General features: G+C 46.7%; 1 protein-coding gene across 1 annotated transcript in view; it reads left to right on the top strand.

Moving 5' to 3' along the window:
- The window catches only part of MRPS6 (mitochondrial ribosomal protein S6), an 88,077-nt gene extending 73,156 nt beyond the window's left edge, over window positions 1-14,921 (top strand). Inside the window, exon 3 of the mRNA XM_077479934.1 lies at window positions 14,633-14,921. Coding sequence (XP_077336060.1) covers window positions 14,633-14,825 — 193 coding nt within the window. The 3' untranslated portion in view covers window positions 14,826-14,921. The remainder of the gene's footprint in view (window positions 1-14,632) is intronic.
- Window positions 14,922-26,126: the final 11,205 nt, after the last annotated feature.

Genomic DNA, 26,126 nt, shown 5'->3' on the forward strand with positions numbered 1-26,126 from the left:
TGTCACTAGTGCTGAGATGCAAGACCACCTCAGTGGGTATCCCTGGAGGTTACTTGGCAACTGGTGATGTCATGAAGCCAGCTGATCAGAAGTGTATTATGGGGTGCAAAGGGGTGTCTGGTTTGGGTTTAACCCTTGTGTACAGTAAGGGGGGGAGGGGGGAGCATTCTCATATCTCAGGACAATGGCACACACTGGCATTCCGGGCTTGTATAGTAAGACCGTAATGAAATAAATTCCCAACCCACCAGAACGGCTGAAGTCTGATTGTTAGCTGTTGGCAATGCTTCAACTTTGCTGATGTAATCTTATAATTAAGGAGATTTTTTTTTTTTTTTTTTTGTGAAACAATGCTAAGAGCTATATTAGCTGGCGATCAGAAATTACCCCTTAAAGAGGAACTTCATCCCTCTTTACCTCTTTTAGTGGCTTATTCTCAAAAAAAGTTATACTGATATGTCCAACAATCCAGGGATGTTCTCTAGGGAACTGGAGCTCTGCTGCTTCCCACCCAGCCTCATGCTGCTATCTTCTTCTCTGAAGACGGGTGCCCCCTGATGACGCACATGTACTACGGCACATCATCAGGGGAAGGTTGTAAGAACTTTAAAGAGACAAGCTCCCCATTGTACTGGAGTACCCAGTAGATCCATATTGGTTCAATGATGTCACCAGCATCTCCAACCCTTTTGTTGCATGCGGCTGCTGGATGGGAAATCCAATGGCCACAGCTGATTGGGCCCACGGTCTGCTATCGTGTGACAATTTTCCTCGGGTTTACCTGTACTATAGCTCATCCTGGCTCCCGATCTGTTTTTAAAGAGGCACATGGGAATTTAAGTTTTTAAAATAAGTAATTGAATTAGTACCATCAAAAATGAAAGCTAAGGCCTTTTTTTTATTGCCCAACTGCCAAGAATGTAACTCCTGTTTCTCTATTGCAGCTGTCAATTTCCAATTTCCATGGCAGGTTTGAACCTGATTGGTGGTCAAAGGACAATAAATGTTCTTCGTGATACCACCTGGATACGTGACTGAAAGGAGTGAAAGTGCCAAAAGTGTCTACTGGTTTACATCTAAGCTGGCCTGACTTAGGTGTAAACTGTGTATAAGTGCCAGTTCACACTAGTGCGATGCCAGACATCACATGTAATTCGCAGTGGACTGCTGTTCACATTACATGCGATGTCTGTGCGGTGTCAGCCATACAGATAGTATGGTTGATATTGCACCACATTCGGTCCAAACGTGCACAGGACCCTTTTTTCTGTTCGGCCAGAATCAAATCGCATGTGCGATATGCGAGCTGAAATGGGAGTGTCGTTAACATATAATGATACTCCCCAGCAGTTTGCATATGACAGTGTGAACTGCTGTGCATGTCTGGTGCGATGCGGGAACCCGCAGTTGAGTCGCAGGGCTCTTGCATCGCACTAGGGTGAACCGGCACTAAAGCAGTGGAGAGGCAAGGATATGGCACTCCACTACTTTAGGCCCCTTTAACATGGGCGGTCCGATCAGGTCCACCTATCAGTTTTTCAGGCGGACTTGATTGGACCCTCCAGTCTCTTCTATGTAGCGGTAGATGTCAGCAGACACATGTCCGCTGACACCCGCCCCCATCCAATCCTGTCCACCAAGAGCCTACAGATGGTGGTCTTATTCCCCATCCCTCAATCGGATGGCATTGGAAGGAAATGTGCTAGGAAATTTCTAGTGAAGGGGACACACATTGTGAAGGGGCACTCTGATGGGGACACCTGATGTCAGGGGACACTCTGCTGGGATCACCAGAAGTAGGCAGACACCCTGAGGGGGTCACCTAATGTAAGCGGTCACTCTGATGGGGACAGCTGATGCACGTTTGCACTCTGATGGGGACACTGATAGGAACACCTAATGTAAGTGAGTACTCTGTTGTAAGGGAGCAATCTGATGGGGACACCTGATGTAAGGATGCACGCTGAAAGGGACATGATGCAAGGAAGCACTCTGATGGGGACACCTGATGTGAGTACTCTGTTGTAAGGGGGCACTCTGATAGGGACACCTGACGTAAGAGGACACCTGATGTAAGTGAACTACTACTAAGGGCAGCACCACAGTGGTTTAGTGGGTATCACTCTCACTTAGCAGTAAAAAGGTTCGCTGGTTCGAATCCCAACCACAACACTACCTGCCTAGAGTTTGCATGTTCTCCCTGTGCCTGAGTGGGTTTCCTCTGGGTACTCCAGTTTCTTCCCACACTCAAAAGACATGCTGGTAGGTTAATTGGCTTCTGTCCAACATTGTCCCTAGTATATGAATGGGGACCTTGGATTGTGGGCTCCTTGAGGGTAGGAACTGATGTGAGTGTGCAATGTGTGTTTGGAGCACTGCGTAAAATTGACGGTGCTATGTGGGTACCTTAAATATATAAAATGGACGAGTATCTTGATGAGACGCAATGTGTAGGGATAGAGACAATTGTGGACATGCACCCACACTCACTGAACTGGATGGACTGGTGTCTTTATTCAACCTTACTATATAACCTGATGTAAGGGAGTACTGTAGGGGGGAGCCATAAAGGGGACACTGATGGGGGCATCTGATGCAAGGGGGCACTTTGATGGAGATACCTGATGTTAAGAGGTCTCAGTTTTTTTTTAATGTCTTAATGAATGCATAAAATACATAAAATCTTCAGAATACAGTCTTAGCAACAGTCGTAGCAAGGGAACTGTTTTTTTTTTTTTTTTTTATTTTTTTTTTTTTTTTTTACTTTAGGTCTGCTTGAAAATATAAGCACTTGGCAATGTGACAGTTAATCAGATCCCTCCATTGATTTATTTATTTTTAACCTTTGCTCTCTTTTGTCATCGGTTGCCCCACACCTACACTAGCCACCCTTTATTTGCTTGCTTGTCTGCTGGAAATGATGCTGGAACTACGCCTCCCATCCTCCTCCTCCTGCCCAGAACATTGCCATCCAAGTCTCAGAACGGTGGGAAAGGCACACAGACAAGCTGGGTGAGAGAGGGAGCACAGGGGCCAGCTCACTTCCCCACCGCCCCTCGCCCACCTCTCTCCTCGTAGTGGAAATTTCCAGTGTCTTTGTGTTACCAGCTGCCGCAGCTCTGACACGGCTTCTTAGAGGAATGAGGCATTGCAGTTTCCTGGCATTGCGGCTGCGGGCAGAGCTGTGTTCCCTGCCCATAGTGTGCCGTGTGTCTCCTCGCCTAAATGGTTTTAGCTGTCAGCCTGGGTAAGAAGACAGAATATAGATTTAGATAAGAAGATTTGTCCAAATATCGTCAGAGATTTACAATATTTATTCAAGCTTAGCGCTTTCACACAAATGGCCCTTTTATTCTAAGGCTGAATAGAAAGGGGACCTGTCGCTCGGTCGCTGTTACGCTAGTTAGTTGCCTAACCCAGTATATCGGTCATAAAGAAGTGCAGCAAACTGAATTGCTTGTGTATTGAGAGTGATAGCTTCACTTTCCCGTTGGTCAGTTCTTAAAGTATAACTACAGGAAAAAAACAAGATATGTATGTGTGTGTCTGCTTTCACACTTTTTTTTTTTTTTTTTTCCAGCTTTTTTTTTTTTTTTCACCTAGTGATCCAACCAGTAAGACGCAATTGTTTTGATTTACTAAAACTGGACAGTGCAAAATCTAGTTCAGCTGTGCATGGTAGCCAATCGGTTTCTAACTTTAGCTTGTCCAGTTAGGCTTTCGACAAATAAAAACCTAGAAGCCGATTTCTATGCAGACCTGCACCAGATTTTGCAGTCTCCAGTTTTAATAAATCTCTCCTAGGGTGACAACACTCATTCACTGTACAGGGAGGCCCGCAGTGGATGGACTGAAAGGGAAGTAAGGAAGGGCCGGGCATGACAGGGTGTATAAGGTCTAAGGGGTTAAGGTGCATAGAGAGAGGCTGTGGGGGAGGAGCAAGTGGAAAATGTAATGGAAGGGGAGGAGCGCTATAAAAGGAAGAAGGGGCGGAGCAACGGGCATTGCGAAGGAAGGGACAGAGAGAGGAGGCAGTTTTACACCACTGCTCCTCTGTGATGGCGGACCTTGCAACACTCCTTGCGGGGCTGAGGCGACAGATGGAGGAACGAAGGCTGGTCTGGCCGAAGGAGCATCTCGGGTGGCTGGCAAGTGCGATGGGAGCGGACTACAGGAGTGGTGAGAGACTGCAGCGCTTGCGGAGGTCGCGGCCTTCGGCGCACTTTGCACCAGGGCCCGCTACTCGGCCACCTCGTTTGGTGCGGAGCCCTGGGGAAGACCGATCGCTCCCCCCAGCGAGGGGGACTCAGTGGACTTAGCGGGCCTTGGGCGGTCATCGCGCCGCCGGCCTGTGTGGGGGGGTGGGGCGGGCATGCCACGAGGCAGGGGAGCTTCTGTGGAGACTGCGGGTGGGGGGAAGGGTGACTCTGCAGCGGGGCACAGTTCAGCAGGAGGGATGGCGGCTCGGGCCGGCTCTACCAGGGATCAGGCGGCCAGGAGCAGGGGGACGGCGCTTCAGCCTGGTCAGGAGCGGGGACCACCTGCAGGCTGCTCCACACAGTAGGCCAGAAGGGGCGCCCGGGTGTCTGCTTCCCCGGGGGGCAGGTCTGGTCCGCATCGCCAGTCTGCCGGGGGGGGGGGGGGGGTCTTGGCCGGGGGGATGGCGGCACCAATGCGGGTTGTGGCATTGGCCTCCGGGGTCTCTTCCCCCGAGGGGCTTACGCCCCCCGCCTACATGGGATCAGGAGGATCGGTCCGTAGGAGGGATTTCTGATGAAGAGGGGGTACCGGAGCCAGCAGGGGATGTCATCCGTCCGGCTGGGGGGGGGAGATCCTGGACAGCCAGGTGAGTCACGAGTTGCTTGATCATTGTCTGCGGCGTTGCGGGGTCTGTTGGGGGGTGGTATGGGCAGGCACTGTGGGGCCAGGGGCGCATGTTGGGCAGGCCACGGCGTGGTGTTCAGGCGGCGGGACCGGGCAGCGAGTGTGCTGAACCTGCCGCACAGATGCAGGATTTTGCTGGATGGGCTGCGGGCCTTGGTGGGGCGGTTTGACCGGGGGCAGGCGCAGCCGCCACCGGTGGCCCCGCAGGTGGCCCCCCCCCTGGCCAGGGAGCTTGGGGGGGGTTCCTGGGGGCATGGGGGTACGACACCATTGGCACCTTCTGGGCCGACTCCAGTGGGGGGGGGGGGGCGGTGGGGGCGCCAGTGGTGGACACGAACAGTTGCGAATATGGAGTAGGACAACCGAACAGCAGCGGCTACACGGTCGGTTATTGTTCGGTTGGCCGACGCGGCGTGGTGGGGGGCGTGCGGGTGTTTCGAGGGGACGTAGGGGGCCCACTTGAAACAGGTGGTGCGGGGGAGGATCGGAATGGGGGAGTAAGTGGTGTCTTTCTCGCTTCTCCAATTGGTGATGTTAACTTGGACGGGATCAAGCCCGATGTTTCCAAGCGGTAGGATTAGGAAACGCGGTGGTTGGCTACCGCGCTGTTTACTACGTCGTTACGGGCATTTGCCATTCTGGCAGGCGTCGTTGGGGGGGGGGGGGGCCTTGAGCATTGCTTGGCGCTTTTCTGCTAGCTGGCTGCGATCGCGACGGCCCATGGGGTGTATGGGGAGGTGGTGTGGCTCCTGGCTGACGAGCAATTCCGGCAGCGCTCAGCAGTGAGGCCGGAGTTGTGCTGGGACCGCGAGGACATCAGCTTCTGGATGCGACTTGGGTCATTGGCGCGGCCCCCGCCTCCGTTTCTTCCAGGGGGGACCGGGTATGCGCCTACCTCAGGACTGCTGGCAGAAAGGACATGGGGGGGTCTGCGGGCAGTTCAACGGGGGAGCATGTGAGTTCGGGGGGAGCGTACGAGTTACGGCATGAGGGTTCAGGCTGCGGCGGAGCACACATGCTGTTTCGGTGCTTCCGGACAAGGAATCGGGTTGTGGATGCTGGTCAGGAAAGGGAGAACGCCGGTGCTGCTGGCGCGGATGCTTCCTTTTCTACGTAGGTATCCGGAGAGGGCGACGGCGCGGGTGCTGGCGGCGGGGTTTAGGGGTGGCTTTAGGATTACCTGTTTGGTGCCAGCGGTGCCGCTGGTGGCGGAACAGTTGAAGTCGGCTTTGCAGCATCCGGGGGTGGTGGCTGACAGGCTACAAGAGGTGGTGGCGGACAGGGGGGCCGTTTGGGGGACGGCTTTGGCCCGACTGGGTGGTTTTCCTGTTGGGGGTGGTCCCCAGGCAGCCAGTGGGAGAGTTTTGTCTCATTCATCACCAGTCGTTTCCAAAAAGGGGGCTCAGTGTACGGTTTTCTTGACCCAGAGGTGGGCACGGTGTCCTACACGTGGTTCAGCGCTGCGGTCCGGTGGGTGCGGCAGGATAGTCAAGGGGTGCTGATGGCCGAGGCCGATGTGGAATCGGTTTTCCGGCCACTCCCAGTTCCTCCTGATAGCTTTTGGCTGTTGGGGTGCCACTGGCGCGGAAATCAGGTTCAGTTGCGGCCGTTGCAGTCACTCCTGGGTGTGCTGCACTTTGCTGGTAGGATCATTCCCATGGGAGGGATTTTCTGCGGGCGGCTGCCGATAGCTACGGTGGGGGTCAGCGTTCCGACGCACTTTGTGCGCCTGGGTAGGGACCTTCGGGGGGACTTGCGGGTTTGGCACAGGTTCTTGGCCTCCTACAAGGGTAGGACGATGTGGATGGCGGGCCCGGTTGACAACTTTGAATTGGCCGGGGCCGCGGATGGGGCGGGTTCTATCGGGTACGGGGCGTTTTTCAAAGGCGAGTGGTACACGGGGCTTTGGTCGGAGACAGGGGAGACAGCGGGTTGCCTGGGAACTCTGGTTCTGTGAAACTGTTTCCGGTGGGGTTAGCATTGGAGCTGTGGGGGGAGGAGTGTAGGTGTGTGAAGTTGCGCATTGCTTACGACCACCTGGGTGTTTTGCAGGTGGTTAACCGCATGTCAGCTACTTCCCCTCCGGTTATACGGCTGATGCGGCAGTTAGTTTTCCATTGTTTACAGTTGCATGTTTTTCTTTACGTTGTACACGTCTCGGGCGAGGCAATTGGGTTGGCTGACTCCCTGTCTCATGTGGGACGTGGTTCAGGGAGCTGGCTCCGGGCACGGAAGCGGAGGGGGCCCTTTGCCCGGGGTGGGTTTGGTGGCTGCGGGATGGCTCGGGCAATTGGGGAGCGCGTCCACGCGGGCGGCCTTCTCCAAGGTTTGACAAAATGGCCGGGTCTGGTTCGGGGGCGGGGGTCCGTGATCGGGGCTGCGATAGGCGGCTGTTTGGGCTCTACTTTATGGCCAGGCACGGGGAGCGAGGGGTGTCGGTGTCCTCGAGTGGCGGAAAACTGGCGTTTTTTCATTTTTTTTGCCGTTCTGGTTTAGATGGTTATGGGTGGCTAAAAAAAAAAAAAAAAAAAAAGATTACTGGGTGCGACGGGCGTGAAAAGGTTGTCGCGAGCAGAACAGGACGAGGGATGCGTGGAGGCCGGTCATGTTCGCGAACCTGCCGGCGATTTGTTCTCGGCTGGGGTTTGTTTGCTCTTCAGGTTACGAGGCGCGGCTGTTCACAGCGGCGTTTTCTTTGGCTTTTATGGGGCGTTTCGGATCGGGGAATTGGTGAGCCCGACCGAGAGGGTGGCGGGGGGTCGGTTTGGCGGCGTGTACGTTTGGACGGGGACCGGGTGGGGCTCTGGCGGCGCAGGTCCGCGACGGCCCAGCAGGGGGCGAGGGTGCTGGTGTCCCTGTTTGAGTTACCTGGTCCCGGGGTGTGCCTGTGGCAGCGGTTCGGGACTTTCGAGAAGTGCGGCGGGGGGGGGGGGCCTTTCCTGCGGTATGTGGAAGGGCCCTTTTTTGTCCAGGTACCGATCTGTTTCGGTGTTCCAGACGTGTTTGCGGGACGTGGGTTTGGAAGGCAGAGACTTGGTGTCGCACTCCTACAGCATCGGGCGGTCACTGAGGCTGCCCGGTGTGGGGTTGGACGAGACGGCAGTTCGCCGGATTGGGAGATGGGAATCTCGGGGGTTTTCGTACGTATGTTAGGCCACTGTTGGCGGTGGTTTGAGTGGGTTTTAAAAAAAAAAAAAAAAAAAAAGGAAAGGAAAACGAACAAAAACAAAACACAAAAAAATAAAAAAATAAAAAAAATAAAATAAAAAAAGGAAAAGTGGAAAATGTAAACGGAAAATGGACACACATGCACAACGCGAGTGGGAGTTGTTTGCGTATGTGCAAGGAGGTGTGGCTGGTTTCCCGTTGAGGCGGGTGCAATGGTCTTAGTTGACGGCTGGTTTATGGTGTTGGGTTTTCTGTTCAGACGGAGGTACAGCTCGCCTCGTCTGGATTGTGGGGCACTCCTACGTGTGTTTGGGGGCTAGGAGAGGAGCCCACCGACCTGAGGGCGGGCAACTCGGTATTTCTCAGAGTGAGGCTTGCTGGAGATGGTTGGGGATCCCGGGGGTGCAGTGGGGACGTTGGTTCGGGGAGGTTGCGCGTCCTGTGTTGCGGGTGCAGTGGTGGGGCTGATCAGACATTGTAGCCAGGACGGTATGGCGCTGGGCTCGTTTGGTCGGGGGCATCACTTGGACCCGTCTTAGGATGCATAAGGTGGTGGGGTGGTTTGTGGTCCAGCATAGCGGGTTCGGGGTACGGCACCGGGAGCTCCAATACAATGGGGGTATGTACGTTGGTCGGGATGGGGTGCACTTATCTGATGTAGGGTTTGATGTGTGGTCCTTGGGTTTGCAAGATGGTATTCTAAGGCCTTGTGGGTTTGGGGTGGCCCTTAAGGGTAAGGGAGTCACCCTTTCGGGCTGTGGCGGTGTTTGTCTGGTGGTCTTTGACGGTTGGCGGTAAATCAGAGGTCATCCGATAAGGGGTGGGGGGCCCATTGCTATTATGGGACCCTCCGGTGTATTCCTGAACGTTGGATGGAATACCGTTATGGTTATCACTGTCGGAAGTTGTCTCCGAGCGGTCACAGCTGGAGGCCTGGTTAAGTGGAAGTGGGTACCGCAGTGAGTTGGTTGTTTGGTAAAGTTATGGGTCACCGTCAGAGATCACCAGACCGGGCATGTTATTTATATGCGTTATACCGGATGTTTGTTATGGGTATACATATATATATATTTTGGCTATTTATTTATTGATATATATATTTTGATTGGAGTGTTTAAGTAACGGTAATAAAGGCTGTTATGGCCATTTTACTCCAAAGCAAGGTGTGGTCTCATCTTTCAGGGTTGTGGTAAAAGGGTGGGGGTTGGAGTGGAATGGGTAACAGGTAAAAGAAGAGGGACCTTTAGACTACCCTGGTCAAGGGAGGCCCGCAGTGGATGGACTGAAAGGGAAGTAAGGAAGGGCCGGGCATGACAGGGTGTATAAGGTCTAAGGGGTTAAGGTGCATAGAGAGAGGCTGTGGGGGAGGAGCAAGTGGAAAATGTAATGGAAGGGGAGGAGCGCTATAAAAGGAAGAAGGGGCGGAGCAACGGGCATTGCGAAGGAAGGGACAGAGAGAGGAGGCAGTTTTCCCACCCTCCCTCCCTATTGTTAGGTTGCTGGGGTGTTTCGGTTATTGTTTTGTTCTTTTTCAGGTGGCAAGGCTCGGATGTCATGACAGCGGTGCGGATGGAACTGGATGTTGGCGGTGTTTGTCTGGTGGTCTTTGACGGTTGGCGGTAAATCAGAGGTCATCTGATAAGGGGTGGGGGGCCCATTGCTATTATGGGTCCCTCCGGTGTATTCCTGAACGTTGGATGGAATACCGTTATGGTTATCACTGTCGGAAGTTGTCTCCGAGCGGTCACAGCTGGAGGCCTGGTTAAGTGGAAGTGGGTACCGCAGTGAGTTGGTTGTTTGGTAAAGTTATGGGTCACCGTCAGAGATCACCAGACCGGGCATGTTATTTATATGCGTTATACCGGATGTTTGTTATGGGTATACATATATATATATTTTGGCTATTTATTTATTGATATATATATTTTGATTGGAGTGTTTAAGTAACGGTAATAAAGGCTGTTATGGCCATTTTACTCCAAAGCAAGGTGTGGTCTCATCTTTCAGGGTTGTGGTAAAAGGGTGGGGGTTGGAGTGGAATGGGTAACAGGTAAAAGAAGAGGGACCTTTAGACTACCCTGGTCAAGGGAGGCCCGCAGTGGATGGACTGAAAGGGAAGTAAGGAAGGGCCGGGCATGACAGGGTGTATAAGGTCTAAGGGGTTAAGGTGCATAGAGAGAGGCTGTGGGGGAGGAGCAAGTGGAAAATGTAATGGAAGGGGAGGAGCGCTATAAAAGGAAGAAGGGGCGGAGCAACGGGCATTGCGAAGGAAGGGACAGAGAGAGGAGGCAGTTTTCCCACCCTCCCTCCCTATTGTTAGGTTGCTGGGGTGTTTCGGTTATTGTTTTGTTCTTTTTCAGGTGGCAAGGCTCGGATGTCATGACAGCGGTGCGGATGGAACTGGATGTTGGCGGTGTTTGTCTGGTGGTCTTTGACGGTTGGCGGTAAATCAGAGGTCATCTGATAAGGGGTGGGGGGCCCATTGCTATTATGGGTCCCTCCGGTGTATTCCTGAACGTTGGATGGAATACCGTTATGGTTATCACTGTCGGAAGTTGTCTCCGAGTGGTCACAGCTGGAGGCCTGGTTAAGTGGAAGTGGGTACCGCAGTGAGTTGGTTGTTTGGTAAAGTTATGGGTCACCGTCAGAGATCACCAGACCGGGCATGTTATTTATATGCGTTATACCGGATGTTTGTTATGGGTATACATATATATATATTTTGGCTATTTATTTATTGATATATATATTTTGATTGGAGTGTTTAAGTAACGGTAATAAAGGCTGTTATGGCCATTTTACTCCAAAGCAAGGTGTGGTCTCATCTTTCAGGGTTGTGGTAAAAGGGTGGGGGTTGGAGTGGAATGGGTAACAGGTAAAAGAAGAGGGACCTTTAGACTACCCTGGTCATGTATATGGAGAAACAGCGTTGTCACTCTAGGCTGCTTTCGCCAGTTCAGGACTATTGTGTTTCAGCCCTGCCTAGTTCACATCCGAACCACAGAACACCTTCCCCACTAAGATGAGTAGACAGGATGGTGGTCTGTAGTTCATGCTAATAGCACAACTCAGAATTTTCGGTGCAGCTTATGCAGAGTGTACAGAAAGTTACATGCTCACTGGATTTCTGTCAGGATCAACTTCTGTATTTTTATTGACTTATCAAACAGATATTATAAAACCCGTTTAATGATGCATTTTTTTCAATTTTTTTTTTTTTTTTTATCTGGCAATCCTGCTTTTAACCAACTTTCCTGTCCTAAGGGGGCAACTGTACTGAGAAGTAGTAGTAGAAGTAGTGTCACCTCAGGACAGGGAGTATGGTAGGACTAAATAACACCTCCCTCTTTTTCCAGTTGTCTTGGCGTGTACAGTGATGGCAGGAAATCAAGCTAAGCAGGGACAGGCAGTTCAGAAGGCTATCAACTCATACGTTGTTGTTTTTTTTTTTGTTTTTTTTTTGCACTTGAACACAAATCATAAAACCCTTTCATTGGCAGAATGGAAAATGGAGACAGGCCAGAATGCAAACAATAAGAAAATAAAAAGAACATGGTGGTGGGGGGTTAAGGTTCAGAACCTTAATGTGGCTTTTGAAAGAAAGGAAAGTGCAGTTTTTAAGTTCAGCTTTGCTTTAACAGACCAAAGGGAGCAAAAAAAAAAAAAAAAAAAAAGACATTGACCCCTTTCACACATGTTCAGGTCCGCCTGTCAGTTTTTTTTAGGTGGGCATGAACAGACGCTCCATACAGTTCTGTGGAGTGACGGATGTCAGCGGTGACATGTCTGCTGACATCCGATCTGCTAAATGCAGACGGATGGAAACGTTATTTTCTATCCATCGATTGGATGAAAATGGGCAGGCGGTCTGTTTTCATGCCATCCCCCATAGAGGAGAGCGGGGCTCTGACAGGTCCGTCCCTGAACAGTGAGCGGAGATGGACCTGTCATCTGCCGGCTCAGCGGGGATCAACAGAGTGATCCCTGCTGAGCAAGTGCAGTCCGTACACGGACAGCCCATTGTGAAAGAGGCCTTACTGTTAACACTTAAAATTTGTATATCATTCTGAAAAGTGTTTTTTTTTTTTTTTTTTTAAACCTTTGATTCTCAGGTCTTATTGCATGCACTGCCTGTTTAAAGATCTACAGTACCTGCAGATTTTCGGTTTAATATTTTAATGAAAGTGAAGCAGGAAGCTGTGAAATCGAGGAGGATCCAACCGATTCTTGTGTCAGTAAATGTTTGAGGTTTCATGCCTGATTATTACCCTCGAGCTATTAGTCAGGGAAACTCAATTCACAAAGTCTAAACATGTGTGCATTAGTAATTAGTCTGTTAAGCCATAAAAGTTTTATTTTTTTTATTTTTTAGCACTTACTGAAAATAATGATCGTTACAGCTTCATTAAATGAGCCTCTGCTTTAATTACAATGAAGAAAAAAATATCATACATGCTTCGAACCTAGACTGGTCACCAATTTATTTTTATTTTTTTTAGCGTGCTGCGTACCTGTGTGTATATTTTTTACATACAGTGCTGCACAAACGTTTTAGGCAGTTGTGAAAAAAATGTTGTAAATTAAGAATGCTTTCATAAATAGAAAAAGTGTTAATAGTTTATTTTTATCAATTATAACAAAAATGGAAAGTAAATAAACAGAAGAAAAATCCAAATCAAATAAATGTTTGGTGTAACCACCCTTTTGCCTTCAAAACGGCATAAAGTTCATCTAGACATGGGGGGGGAAATAATTATTTTATCCCCTGCAGATTTTGTACGTTTGTACACTTACAAAAATAATAAAAAAAAAAAAAACGAATCCTCTAGAATTGTTATCATAGGTGTATATTAAATGATAGAGACAGAATATCAACCAAAAATCAAGAAAAAAACGCATGATACAAATGTTATAAATGGAGTTGCAGTTCAGTGAGTAAAATAAGTATTTGATCCCCAAGCAAAACATGGCTTAGTACTTGTGGGATATTTTTGAGTATAATCGCAGATAACAGAGCTTAAAGCTAGGCATAAAAAAGTACTATCACCCCCCTCCCCCGTTCCTTCCTCCCCCTATTTTTACAATTCCTTTTTCACAAAACCTCCCTCTTTCACCCTCTCCCCTAATTTCTTACCCCCTCCCCACCAATAACCTTTCTTCCTTGTAACCCCCCTTCACTTTCTTTTTCCCCCTTTAACTTTTCTTTGCCCTCCCTTAAAGTGGTTGTAAACTCTTACAAACCACTTTGACCTACAGGTAAGCCTAGATTAAGGCTTGCCTGTAGGTCCAAGAAATATCTCCTAAACCTATACGGTTTAGGAGATATTTGGCGAAAGACAGGCACCACGTAGCGCACTGAGCACGCCGCAGTTAACAGCGATATGCCGCAAATGGCGGCTCCCGTGCGCATGCGCGGGAGTGACGTCATCGCGGCTCCGACGAATGACAGCGCCGGAGCAGTGAGACCCACCAAGAAGATGGAGGCTCCGGACTACAGGGGACAGTGGTGACTTCGCTGGCTCCTGTGTCAGGTAAGTGACACGTAATGGACTACTATGCGATTCATAGTAGTCAATTATGCTTTACCTTTGCAGGGAATCAAAGAGGAAGTAAAACCCATTAGGGTTTACTTCTCTTTAACGCCTCTTTCCTCCACACTTTCCTTTCCCTTCCTGATGCACTATACAATCTTTTTATGGTTATCACTTACAAAAACTTGGGAAAACTTCTGCAGGGGATCAAATCTTTAATTTACTTTTAATTCTTTACACAGAAGATGGTTCTTAATGGCGTTGGCTGTATGTTTGGGGTAGTTGTCCTGCTGCAGAATACATTTTAGGCCAATTACACACCTCCCTAATGGTATGCCATGATGGATAAGTATCTGCCTGTATTTCTCAGCATTGAGATTTAGTTCCATACCCATCTTCATTTGGTTCCCATAACCCCCAAGGGGGTTTTGATACTTAGTTTTTATAAATAAAAAGAAAAAAAAAAACCCTGTCCTAAAGGTTTCCTGGAGGTTTTTCACTCTGAATGGCACCCAACACAACCTCATGACATATCTGCAATGTTTTGAGGTCTCAACCTGCATGGCATTGGACCGCAATGTAAGTTGGGGTGCGCTGCATTTCAAAAAAATGGAGGCGGGCCATTTTTTATTTTTATTTAATGCATTTGTGGTCTGTACAAATGAATCGGCTGCAACACATGGTAATGTGCGGTGTAGTGTACGTAAATAGAATGTGCCAGACGCAATGGTGTGAATGGGCTATAATAAAAAACTGTGTCACACTTAAAGTGCATGTAAACTCTAAAAATCAGGAAGTGTGTTAGTGGCAGAATCACCAGGTGAAAATAAAGGGGGAAAAAAAAGTTTGAAAAAAGAAAATGAATTTGGCCACCACATCATGGGACTGCTAATCTGCAGGTTTTTTTTTTGTTTTTTTTTTAAGTTTAGATACGCTTTATTGCATTGCTCTGCCTTGTGTTTTCCCTATATGCAGTGAATCGTACTTTGTTCTTACACACATATATTATAATATAATTCTCTTAGGATCATCATTTTCTTATTTTCTAGGTATTTCTTAGTTGACTTCCATGCTCCGCCCATTGCCGTTTCCAACATAATGGATCATCTAGGTCGCGATGTTGACATCATTAGGCCAACTATACTGAAACATGAAGAAGAGAAGAGGCCAGAGAAGCCTTGTACAGGAATGGAGCCCCCCCCAAATTTGGAGGAGAAATTTAGGACCAGGAAGAGGAAGTGACTCCCCGCGTTTCTACTGTAGCCTTTTTTCTTTTTGTACAAATCAGTATGTGTATTTTTTCTTATACTTAATAAAGGAATAAATATTAAACAATTATCACATGATTTACTGTACTAATAAAACCTGTTTAGCATATGTGAATCTTTTTAGTGGAATGTTAAAGTTTACCACATACTATAGAAGGGTTTTATTAAGCTTTGTGTCGATTTGGCATATAATATACCAATAAAAACATATGGGGGTGCAACTGCTCAAGCTTCATACCAACATCCCTATAATCTAAGACAGTCTTTCTCAACCTTTTCAAATTGGAGGAACCCTTGAAATAAGTTTGCAGTCTCGGGGAACCCCTGTTGAAAAGGACTACATCTACAACTCATGATACATTCGTGTGATAGTCAGTGGGAAGAATGCTCCTTACACAACTCATGATACATTAGTGTGGTGGTCATCGGGAAGAATAACCCCCTTACAGATAGCTAAAAGGGTCAGTGGAAACTTATCTGAAAATCAGAAATTGTTCCTTGCTTGAGGAAACCCCTAGCAACTTCTGGAGAAACCCTGGTTGAGCGACCCTGATCTAGGATGTATAAGTAGAAACCACAAACCCAGCACTTTCGTGGCACTCTACTATATAAGAACATTTGTGGATCAACACACAAATACTTTGGGTCAAAGAAAATCACAACTTTAATTAGAAAGTAACTAAAACCATGATGTCTTGCATAAAAATATATATTATTATACCTCCACACCTCAGCACTCCTATCCTCTAGCTTTCATCCAAGATAATTACCTACCACAGACATTCTCTATGGTTCCTCCAGAAATGGTTAGGGGTTCCTTGGGTTGTGGCTGAAATACCATTCGATGGAGCCTGCATAGTTCCAGGGCCATTGGCACTTGGTAGAGCCAGCATCATGATACTAATGATTTAATTTTTTTGCTGTCTTTAAGACTACTTTTCAAACTGAGGAGCTTTACAGGCACTAGAGCGCTAAAAATAGCGTGTGTGAAAGCCTGAGTGCTTTCACACTGGAGCGGTGCGCTTGCGGGACATAAAAAAAAAAAGTCCTGCATGCCGCATCTTTGAGGCGCATAAAGAGCGGTGTATACACCACTCCTAAAATGCTCCTGCCCATTGAAATTAATGGACGGTGCTTCTAACCCTTTATCGGCCGTTAGCGGGGGTTAAAGGCGCCTGCTAGCCTAAGTGACTTTTTTTTTTTTTTTACCGCTGACCACTGATGGATTGGTTTGAACAGGAGTTACCTGAGACCTTGACATTTTAGGGGTTCCTATGGGTAAAAACATTGAGAGGCTGATCTAGCATATGGTAACAGTACAAGTGTGTATGTATGCGTTTGTATATTTATAAATACAATATATAACAAAAGTGAGTACACCCCTCACATTTTTGTAAATATTTTATTATATCTTTTCATGTGACAACACTGAAGAAATGACACTTTGCTACAATGTAAAGTAGTGAGTGTACAGCTTGTATAACAGTGTAAATTTGCTGTCCCCTCAAAATAACGCAACACACAGCCATTAATGTCCAAACAGCTGGCAACAAAAGTGAATACACCCCTAAGTAAAAATGTACAAATTAGGCCCAATTAGCCATTTTCCCAACCTGGTGTCACGTGTCTCATCTCAGGTGTGAATAGGGAGCAGGTGTGTTATCGCTCTCACTCTCTCATACTGGCCACTGGAAGTTCAACATGGCACCTCATGCCAAAGGACTCTTTGAGGATCTGAAAAAAAAACAATTGTTGCTCTACATAAAGATGGCATAGGCTATAAGAAGATTGCCAAGACCCTGAAACTGAGCTGCTGCACTGTGGCCAAGACCATACAGCAGTTTAACGGGACAGGTTCCACTCAGAACAGGCCTTGCCATGGTCGACCAAAGAAGTTGAGTGCACATGCTCAGCGTCATATCCAGAGGTTGCCTTTGGGAAATAGGCAAACAAGTGCTGCAGAGGTTGAAGAGGGTTGGGGGGGGGGTCAGCCGGTCAGGTCTCAGACCATATACTGCATCAAATTGGTCTGCATGGCTGTCATCCCAGAAGGAAGCCTCTTTTAAAGATGATGCACATGAAAGCCTGCAAACAGTTTGCTCAAGAGAAGCAGACTAAGGACATGGATTACTGGAACCATGTCCTGTGGTCTGATGAGACCAAGATACATTTATTTGGTTCAGATGGTGTCAAGCGTGTGTGGCGGCAACCAGGTGAGGAGTACAAAGACAAGTGTGTCTTGCCTACAGTCAGGCATGGTGGTGGGCGTGTCATGGTCTGGGGCTGCATGAGTGCTGCCGGAAGGGGAGCTACAGTTCATTGTGGAATATTGAAGCAGAGCATGATCCCCTCCCTACGGAGACTGGACCGCAGGGCAATATTCCAACACGATACGACCCCAAACACACCTCCAAGGTGACCACTGCCTTGGTAAAGAAGCTGAGGGTAAAGGTGATGGACTGGCCAAACATGTCTCCAGACTGAAACCCTATTCAGCATCTGTGGGGCATCCTCACAAAAGTGGAGGAGCGCAAGGTCTCTAACATCCAACAGCTCTGTGATGTCGTCATGGAGGAGTGGCAGAGGACTCCAGTGGCAACCTGTGAAGCTCTGGTGAACTCCATGCCCAAGAGGGTTAAGGTAGTGCTAGAAAATAATAATATTTGCCACACAAAATATTTACACTTCGGGCCCAATTTGGACATTTTTTTTATTTAGGGATGTACTCGCTTTTGTTGCCAGTGGTTTAGACATTAATAGCTGTGTGTTGAGTTATTTTGAGGGGGACAGCAAATTTACACTGTTATACAAGCTGTACAGTATTTACATTGCAGCAAAGTGTCATTTCTTCAGTGTTGTCACATGAAAAGATATAAGATATTTACAAAAATGTGTGGGGCGTACTCACTTTTGTGAGATACTGTGTTAATATATAAAAAATTTCAAAAGTCCATTTCTTCAGGAGATTGAGGTAAATCTAAAATGTACATACATTTCCAGTTAGTAGATCATACAGTTACAGCATTGCATGTATCCATGGCAGCCACCAGATGTTTTTGGGCCCCTTACACGGCTATAGGCTTGGACCTGACCACTAACATTCCCCAGGGCCCGCCCACTGGCCGCTCCACTGAATCCACTCACTGGCCATCCCACGAGTCCTTCATTGCACCCACTTTTTTTTAACACTAATGAAAAACACAACATGAAAATTAATCCAATCCATTAAAAGAGACAGTCCAATCCAGCAAAAATACATTTCAATCAGGCAAAGAGACATCCACGTAAATTCAGCAAAAAGACATCCCAATTCAGCAAAGAGACTTTCCCATATATTCAGAAATGAGACATCTCCATCCAGCAAAGAGACATCCCAATCTAGCTAAGAGATGGCCCAATCCAACAGAGACATCCCCATATAGCAAGGACCAAGGAGACTCCCCATATAGCAAATAGACAGCCCAATCCAACAAGGAGGCAGCCACAGCACAGGCCCACATCAAGCAACATTGTCAATCAATTTACCATTGTAATGTCTAACATCTTGTCTCCAGACCAGTCCACAGTGAGCACTGAGCAGTCCTGCAGGCTACACCCAGTGCAGCTCTTCAACACGGCTGAACTGTGACCAGCGTCTGAGCTGTAGGAAGAGGCGGAGTGCAGATGATATCACCCCACCTTCCCCCTGTAGCTGCACCTAAGTGAGCTGCATTGGCTCACTCGTGGCCGCCCTGCTTTACCAATTGCTAGTTACAACAGCAACTCGTTTGTTGACACCCGGGCCCCCTACATGTGTATGGGCTGTCCTGATAGCTGCCCTGCATGTATCTATAAAATATAGGGCACTCGATGTTACTCATTTACAAATACTGTATACAAAAAATATTGCAAACATTACAATCTAGGTAATAGAATCATATGTACTCCACTTCAAGAGAGCCCCCAAGGAGAATGCATGGAGGGTCACAGGGCCTGGAGAGGGAACAGAAACCACCAATTGCCAAGCCTACATAGTTGGTAAGGTTGAATAAAGACAATAGTCCATCCAGTTCAACTTATGTTGGTGTGTGTGTTAGTGTAGATAATTATTTCTTATATCCCTGTATATTGTGTTCTATAAGATGCATTTCCAAGAGTCTTGGACATAACAAGGGCTCACGTTCCAGCAAAGTATAGTATATGGCATCCAATCAGTATTTATGGTACACCTAGCCATAAAATATAGGGCACATGATGTTTCATACAAATATTGTATATGGAGAAAATGAATGTGAATATGTGGGGCACAAAAGTCAATTAAAGAAAAAATATGAATTTATTCTAGATACAGTATGTCCCCTAAAAATTATACATATATCCCTGGATGCATGCATAATAAATACACTACGGCATATAATGCAAAATAAAAAGAATTGACCATAATACCCCCCCCCCCCAAACATCTATACATACCAGTTCAGATTATTCAAGAAGGGAAAACCACCACCTCCTCTTACATGCGGCCTCACAAAAGAATCAAGGTGTAAATGTTGGCTTACAATAACAGCCATCCATCGGAGTTCAAACCCAGTGACTAAAAACATTTTCTCATTTATGTTTAGCTACTTTTTACTACCTTTTTAGAGGAATTTCGATTTTGTTTTTTTCCATCATACCATTTAGTCCTCAATAAAACTTTTTTTTTTAAAGGAATGGATACTGTTGCTACTGATACATTACTTTCAAGCTCTCTCTGTGGAGTCTGAAGCTCATCCAATATTGCAACTCCAAAAAAGAGCTGATTAAACCAGCTCTGGATGCAATTACACCATGGGCATTAATATCGAACCCCTCCCCCATTTCTAGCTATAATGGCCTCCATTGTTTAGGAAGACTTTATACTATTTTTTGAGTGTGCCTGTGGGAAATTGTGCCCATTCAGCTAACAAGGGCATTTGTGAGGTAAGGCACGATTGGATGATAAGGCTTGCCTCACAATTGGAGTTCCAATTCATCCCAAAGGTGTTCATTACCCTCCACACCAAAGCCTCTATGCAGACCACTCAAGTTCCTCCACTCCAAGGGTTCTGTGCAGGCCACTGGAGTTCCTCCACACTAAGGGCTCTATCCAGTCCACTCAAGTTCCTCCACAGCAAGGGTTCTGTTCAGGCCACTTGAGTTCCTCTACACTAAAGGCTCTATGCAGTCCACTCAAGTTCCTCCAAACCAAGGGGTCTATGCGGGCCACTTGCGGTCCTCCACACTAAGGGCTTTGTGTAGGCATCACACTATATTTATCAAACCCTGTCTTTACTGGTATGTGTCAGTTGGTAGCCGAAAGAAAATAATTTAGAAATTGCTTTATAACTTTGAACATTTTAAGGGTATGTAATCGGAAAATAAAAATGATCAGAAAGTTAGATAGTTGCCCTCGTCCTCCATTGAATCAGTAGACATGATACTGCATTGTAGTAGACATTTTCTTTCATTGTGTAATATGTACTGGGTTAGAGCATACGACTCAATGCACTTTCAGCTCTGAAATATTTCTTTCCTAATGGCCGCCCACCTGTGGATGAATATGTTCTAGCAAACAGTACAAGAAGAAGACACTTTACCCACCAGGTAGGGGTGTATTTTATTTCAGTCCACAGAATGCCAATCTAAAGTTAAAATTTGGGTCCTACTTCAGCACTTAGAATAATTCCAGGCATGGCTATGCAGTAGTATATATAGTTTCATTAGTCTACACCTAGCCAATCCTCTTGAAAGATGGAAATTTGTGAAGTAGACACCACTACACCAGTGATCTTCATTTGCTTCCGGGTCCTATGCTGAGTGGGCGGCCTGATGCATTGTGAACACTGGAGGTTGGTCTCCTCTCCACCTCTTCCAATCAGAGAATGCTTTGCCTTCATTCAGTGAATGCAGCCTATGCCCACCTCCTGTTTTCAGTAAGTAGGAGTGCAGCTGCTGGGGACCCTGAAGCAAGTGGAGATCACTGGAGTAGCGGTGACTACTTCAGTGATTTCCAGCTCCTGGGGGATCGGCAGGGTATGGAAAATTGTATGCATAGTTACATTCGTCCAAGCTGGATCAATGTAACTATGTATAATATAGCCATGCCTCAAATAATCATTTTAAGTGACACACCTTATGCAGCAATATAATGGTCAGTCTGCACAGACCTGATGGGAAGGTTTCGCCATAGAGGTTGACTCCTGTCGATTCACAGGCAGCATGTGCATAGACAGTCGTCAGTCGCTGATTAGTTTAGTCAACCACATGTGGACTTTATCATGGTTTTCTCTATAATTAAATAAAACCTGTCAGAAGCAATAGTATTCAAGTATGACTATATGATAAAAATTGCATAAGCACAGGTTGCCTTCATTGAAAATCTATTGAATGTTTAGCAGGCCCAAACATTCAATAGATCCAGGAAGATATAGGCTGCAGAAGTTATGTGCAGATATCAACTTTACCTATAAAAGGCGAGCTCTCTCCTTCCAGTTTAACATACAGTAGATGATGAGTGACAGTGAGGTGAGATGTATAAAAAGTGCAGAGGAACTAACGGTATAATAAGCAGTAATCAGCATGGATTCATGAAGGATGGGGTGATGGTGAAGGTATTGAATTTATACATCTCAGTCTTCACGAGGGAATCGGGGGGCTTCAGTAACCAAAACTGCAGTGTTTATCCTCATGACATATCTCAGGAAGCACTTCCATGGTTAACAGAGGACAGAATTAAAATTAGGCTTAACATTAATAAATCACCGAGACCGGATGGCTTGCACCCAAGGGTACTTAGGGAAATCAGTCAAGTAAATGCCAGACCATTGTTCCTAATTTTTACTGACAGTCTTCTGAATGGAATGGTACCAGCTGATTGGAGAAAAGCTAATGTAGCACCAATATTTAAAAAGGGCCCGAAATACATCCCTGGGAATTACAGACCAGTCACCCTAACATCGATAGTATGTAAACTCTTGGAGGGGCTGATAAGGGGACTATATACAAGATTTTAGTAATGAGAATGTATCATTAGCAGTAATCAGCATGGATTAATGAAGAATCGTGAAGAATCATTCCAAACCTACTAACCATCTATGAGGAGGTGAGTTGCCAGCTAGATAAAGGAAGGTCCGTAGATGTGGTGTATCTGGATTTTGAAAAATCATTTGACACAGTTATCCATAAATGTTTACTGTACAAAATAAGGTCCATTGGCATGGACCATAGGGTGAGTACATGGATTGAAACCTTGCTACAAGAGCAAGTTCAGAGGGTGGTGATAAATGGGGAATACTCGGAATGGTCAGAGGTAGGTAGGGGGTCCCACATGGTTCTGTGCTGGGACCAATCCTATTTAATTTATTCATAAACGACCTGGAGGATGGGGTAAACAGTTCAATCTCTGTATTAGCGGACAGTACTAAGCTAAGCAGGGCAATAACTTCTCCGCAGGATGTGGAAACCTTGCAAGAAGATCTGAACAAATGAATGGGGTGGGCAACTACATAGCAACTGAGGTTTAATGTAGAAAAATGTAAAATAATGCATTTTGGGTGGCAAAAATATGAATATGATCTATACACAGGGGGGAGAACCTCTGGGGGAATCTAGGAGGGAAAGGGACCTGGGGGTCCTAGTAGATGATAGGCTCAGCAATGGCATGCAATGCCAAGCTACTGCTAACAAAGCAAACACAATATTGGCATGCATTAAAAAAGGGATTAACTCCCAGGATAAAGTGATAAGGCCGCGTACACACGGGCGGACTATCCGTCCAACTAAGTCCGTCAGACAATCCGACAGACAGTCCGTCCTACTTTTGAATGAACGGACTTGACCACACACGACGAACAGACAGTCCGCTAAAAGCTTGCGCGATGACGTGTACAGCACGTACGACGGGACTAGAAATACAACGTCCAATACACTGCAATGCAACCTTCGGCCGTGTAAATCCTTTCTGAGCATGCGCCATACTTAGTCCGTCCAACTTGCCTACTCACGAGCGGACTGCCCGCTGAAACCAAGTTTGGACGGACAATATTACGGAAATTCCGAAAGACTTAGTCCGCCAGACTGTCCGCTGAAAAAGTCCGCTGAAGCCCACACACGAGCGGATTGTCCGCTGAAACACGTTTCAGCGGACCAAGTCCGTCAGACAGTCCGCCCGTGTGTACGCGGCCTAATTCTCCCGCTCTACAAGACTCTGGTCCGGCCATACCTGGAGTATGCTGTCCAGTTCTGGGCACCAGTCCTCAGGAAGGATGTACTGGAAATGGAGTGACTACAAAGAAGGGCAACAAAGCTAATAAAGGGACTGGAGGATATTAGTTATGTCTTTAACAAGACAAATGGCCACTGATTAAAATTAGAAGAAAAGAGGTTTAACCATAAACTACGTAGAGGGTTCTTTACTGTAAGACTGGCCAGGATGTGAACTTCTCTTCCACAGTCTAAGGAAGGAGCATTGATAGTTTCAAAAAACTATTAGGTACGCACCTGAATGACCACAACATACAGGGATATGCAATGTAATACTGGCATATAATCACACACTTAGGTTGGACTTGATGGACTTTTTTCAACCTCACCTAATATGTAGCTAAGTAAAACTTAATGTACAAACCTTTACTATGCAGGAAATATTTGACTCTCTCTACATCTAAAGTGATTGCAGGGATGACATATTTAATACAGGTTACATGCAATTTTACTACAGGCTCTGTGCAGAGTGTTGTCATAATGCAAGAGAGCCAATTACAGGAGCATGGGGATGAGGATTCTGGGAAAGCTTAAGCCTCATACACAATGTGAGAGAATCGTGCGAGAATTTTTGGCCAAAGAACTTTCATACGGTTTTCGTATAGTGTGTATACAACTTTCTACAGCCGATACCGATCTTCTAAGCGAAAATCTTCGAAGAAACAAGCTCCAAAATTTTTCACGCTCGGCAACAGAAAGACAATTTTCGCATTTTTATACGATTTTCGTATGAGAAAAAGCAGAATCAAAAGACTGAGTATGATCAGAAACAATAAACAACAAAAAAAAGCCTTTGTCGTACAAGAATTTTTGTATTAATTTTCTTTCATTGGTTTTGATTTGCTGTGAAACAACGAGGAAAATCAGACGATCATTTGCCCGAGTTTGTACCCCACATAATCAGTCTGCCACCGCAGTGAACCCAAACTAGTTTAACAGTTTATAAATTCAGACTGAGAAGGAAACTGTCAGGAGTTCTCAAACTTTCCAAAGGGTCAGGTTACTGCACTTCAGATTTTATGGGGGCCAGACTGTGACCAGTAGGATTAGATCATGCACATCCATTAGTGGTTAGTTGGAGTTATATAGATTGTGGTCAGTAATGCCACACCTGGGTCCCTGTGTCAGTGGAATGAACAGTACCCCATCATTGGTATTAGTGGGAGAAATAATGCCCCGTCATTGGGGTCAGTGGGAGGAATAGTTCCTCTTTGTTGGTGTCAGTGAAAAGAATTGACCACATCTTTGGTATTAATGAAAGTAATCATGCCTCACCACTGTGTCGGAGGAATAGCATCCCTTCGTTATTATCCAATTGTTGTTGTCCATGAGAAAAACAGTGCCCAAATGTTAGTGTCAGTGGGAGGAGTACTGCCATATTGTTGAAGTTAGTGGAAGGAATAGTGCCCCGTCATCATTGTCAATGGAGGGGGTGGTTTCCCATGATTGAATTCAGTGGGAAGAATAGTGCCCCATTTCTGGTTTCATCAGGAAGACTGGTGTCTCATTTTTGGAATTAGTGCGGTGAATAGTGCCCCATCGGTGTCATTGGGAGCAATAGTGTCCCGTCATTGGGAGGAATAGTACCCCATCGTTGGTATCAGTGGGAGGAACAGTGCCTCATTGTTGGTCTCCGTGGGAGGAACAGTGCCCCATTTTTGGTGTCATTGGGAGAAATAGTGCCCCATTGTTGGTGTCATTGGGAGGAATACTGTTCTATTGTTGGTGTCAGTGGGAGGAATAGTGCCCCATTGTTGGTATTATTGTAAGAAATAGTGACCCATCGCTGGTGTCAGTGGGAGGAATATTGCCCCATTGTTGGTGTCATTGTGAGAAATAGTGTCCCACTTTTGGTGTCATTGGGAGAAATTGTGCCCCATCGTTGGTGTCATACCTGATATACCTGTGCTCAGATCTCAATAGTCTGTACATGTGCTCAGGTGCTAAACACTACAAATTCTGAATGGACCCTCTGCAAACTGCTACACCCTTCCCAGCAAACTATGCAATGAAAAACAGGGTTATTTGGTTCACATATATTGCAATACATTTTTAAGCCAGCCGACTGCGTCAAAGCAATCCCTCTTCTGGCCATTCCTACACTGCCTTGCCACTGCAAATGCTATGGTGGACACCATGCCAACATGGGGCATAAAGACACAAAGTGGGGGAGAGCTACTAGGTTCAGACCTGGCCACCGACCTGTGTTATAACAGAGAAAAGATATACCCGTGCTCAGATCCCAATAGCTTGTACATGTATTAGTAGTAGGACTGGCCATAAGGGGGATTACTTTGATGCAGTTGGACAGCTTAAACATGCATTGCATTATGTGTGAACTAAATATCCCTGTTTTTCATTGCATAGTTTGCTGGGAAGGGTGTAGCAGTGTGCAAGAGGGTCCATACAGAATTTGTAGTGGGAGGAATAGTGCCCCATTGTTGGTGCCATTGTGAGAAAAAAGTGCCCCGCTTTTGGTGTCATTGGGTTCAATAGTTCCCTATAGTTGTCATTGGAAGAAATAGTGCCCCATCGTTGGTGTGATTGGGAGAAATAGTGCCCCATCGTTAGTATCACTGGGAGGAATAGTGCCCCATCGTTAGTATCACTGAGAGGAATAGTGCCCCATTGCTAGTGTCAGTTGGAGGAATAGAGCCCCATCTGTGTCATTGGGAGGAAAAATGCTGCAAGGATTGCTTAACTACTTCAATACTGGGCACTTTCAGGGCCAGTGGGAGGAATAGTGTCCCATCGTTGGAGTCATTGGGAAAAATAGTGCCCTATAGTTGGTGTCATTGGGAGAAATAGTGCCCCATCTTTGGTGTCATTGGGAGGAATAGTGCCCCATCATTGATATCACTAGGACGAATAGTGCCCCATTGCTAGTGTCAGTGGGAGCTGACAATGTATGCGATGTCCCTGCTGGTGGCTGCGTCCATCTGGGCATTGACCAGGTAAGCCCACCCATGACCAGGTAAGCCTTATTATAGGCTTACCTGTAGGTAAAAGTGGT

Source organism: Lithobates pipiens, unplaced genomic scaffold, assembly GCF_037356315.1.
Source record: "Lithobates pipiens isolate NorthernLeopardFrog02 unplaced genomic scaffold, aLitPip1_a1.2 Scaffold_16, whole genome shotgun sequence".
In the NCBI taxonomy this organism is placed as follows: Eukaryota; Metazoa; Chordata; class Amphibia; order Anura; family Ranidae; genus Lithobates; species Lithobates pipiens.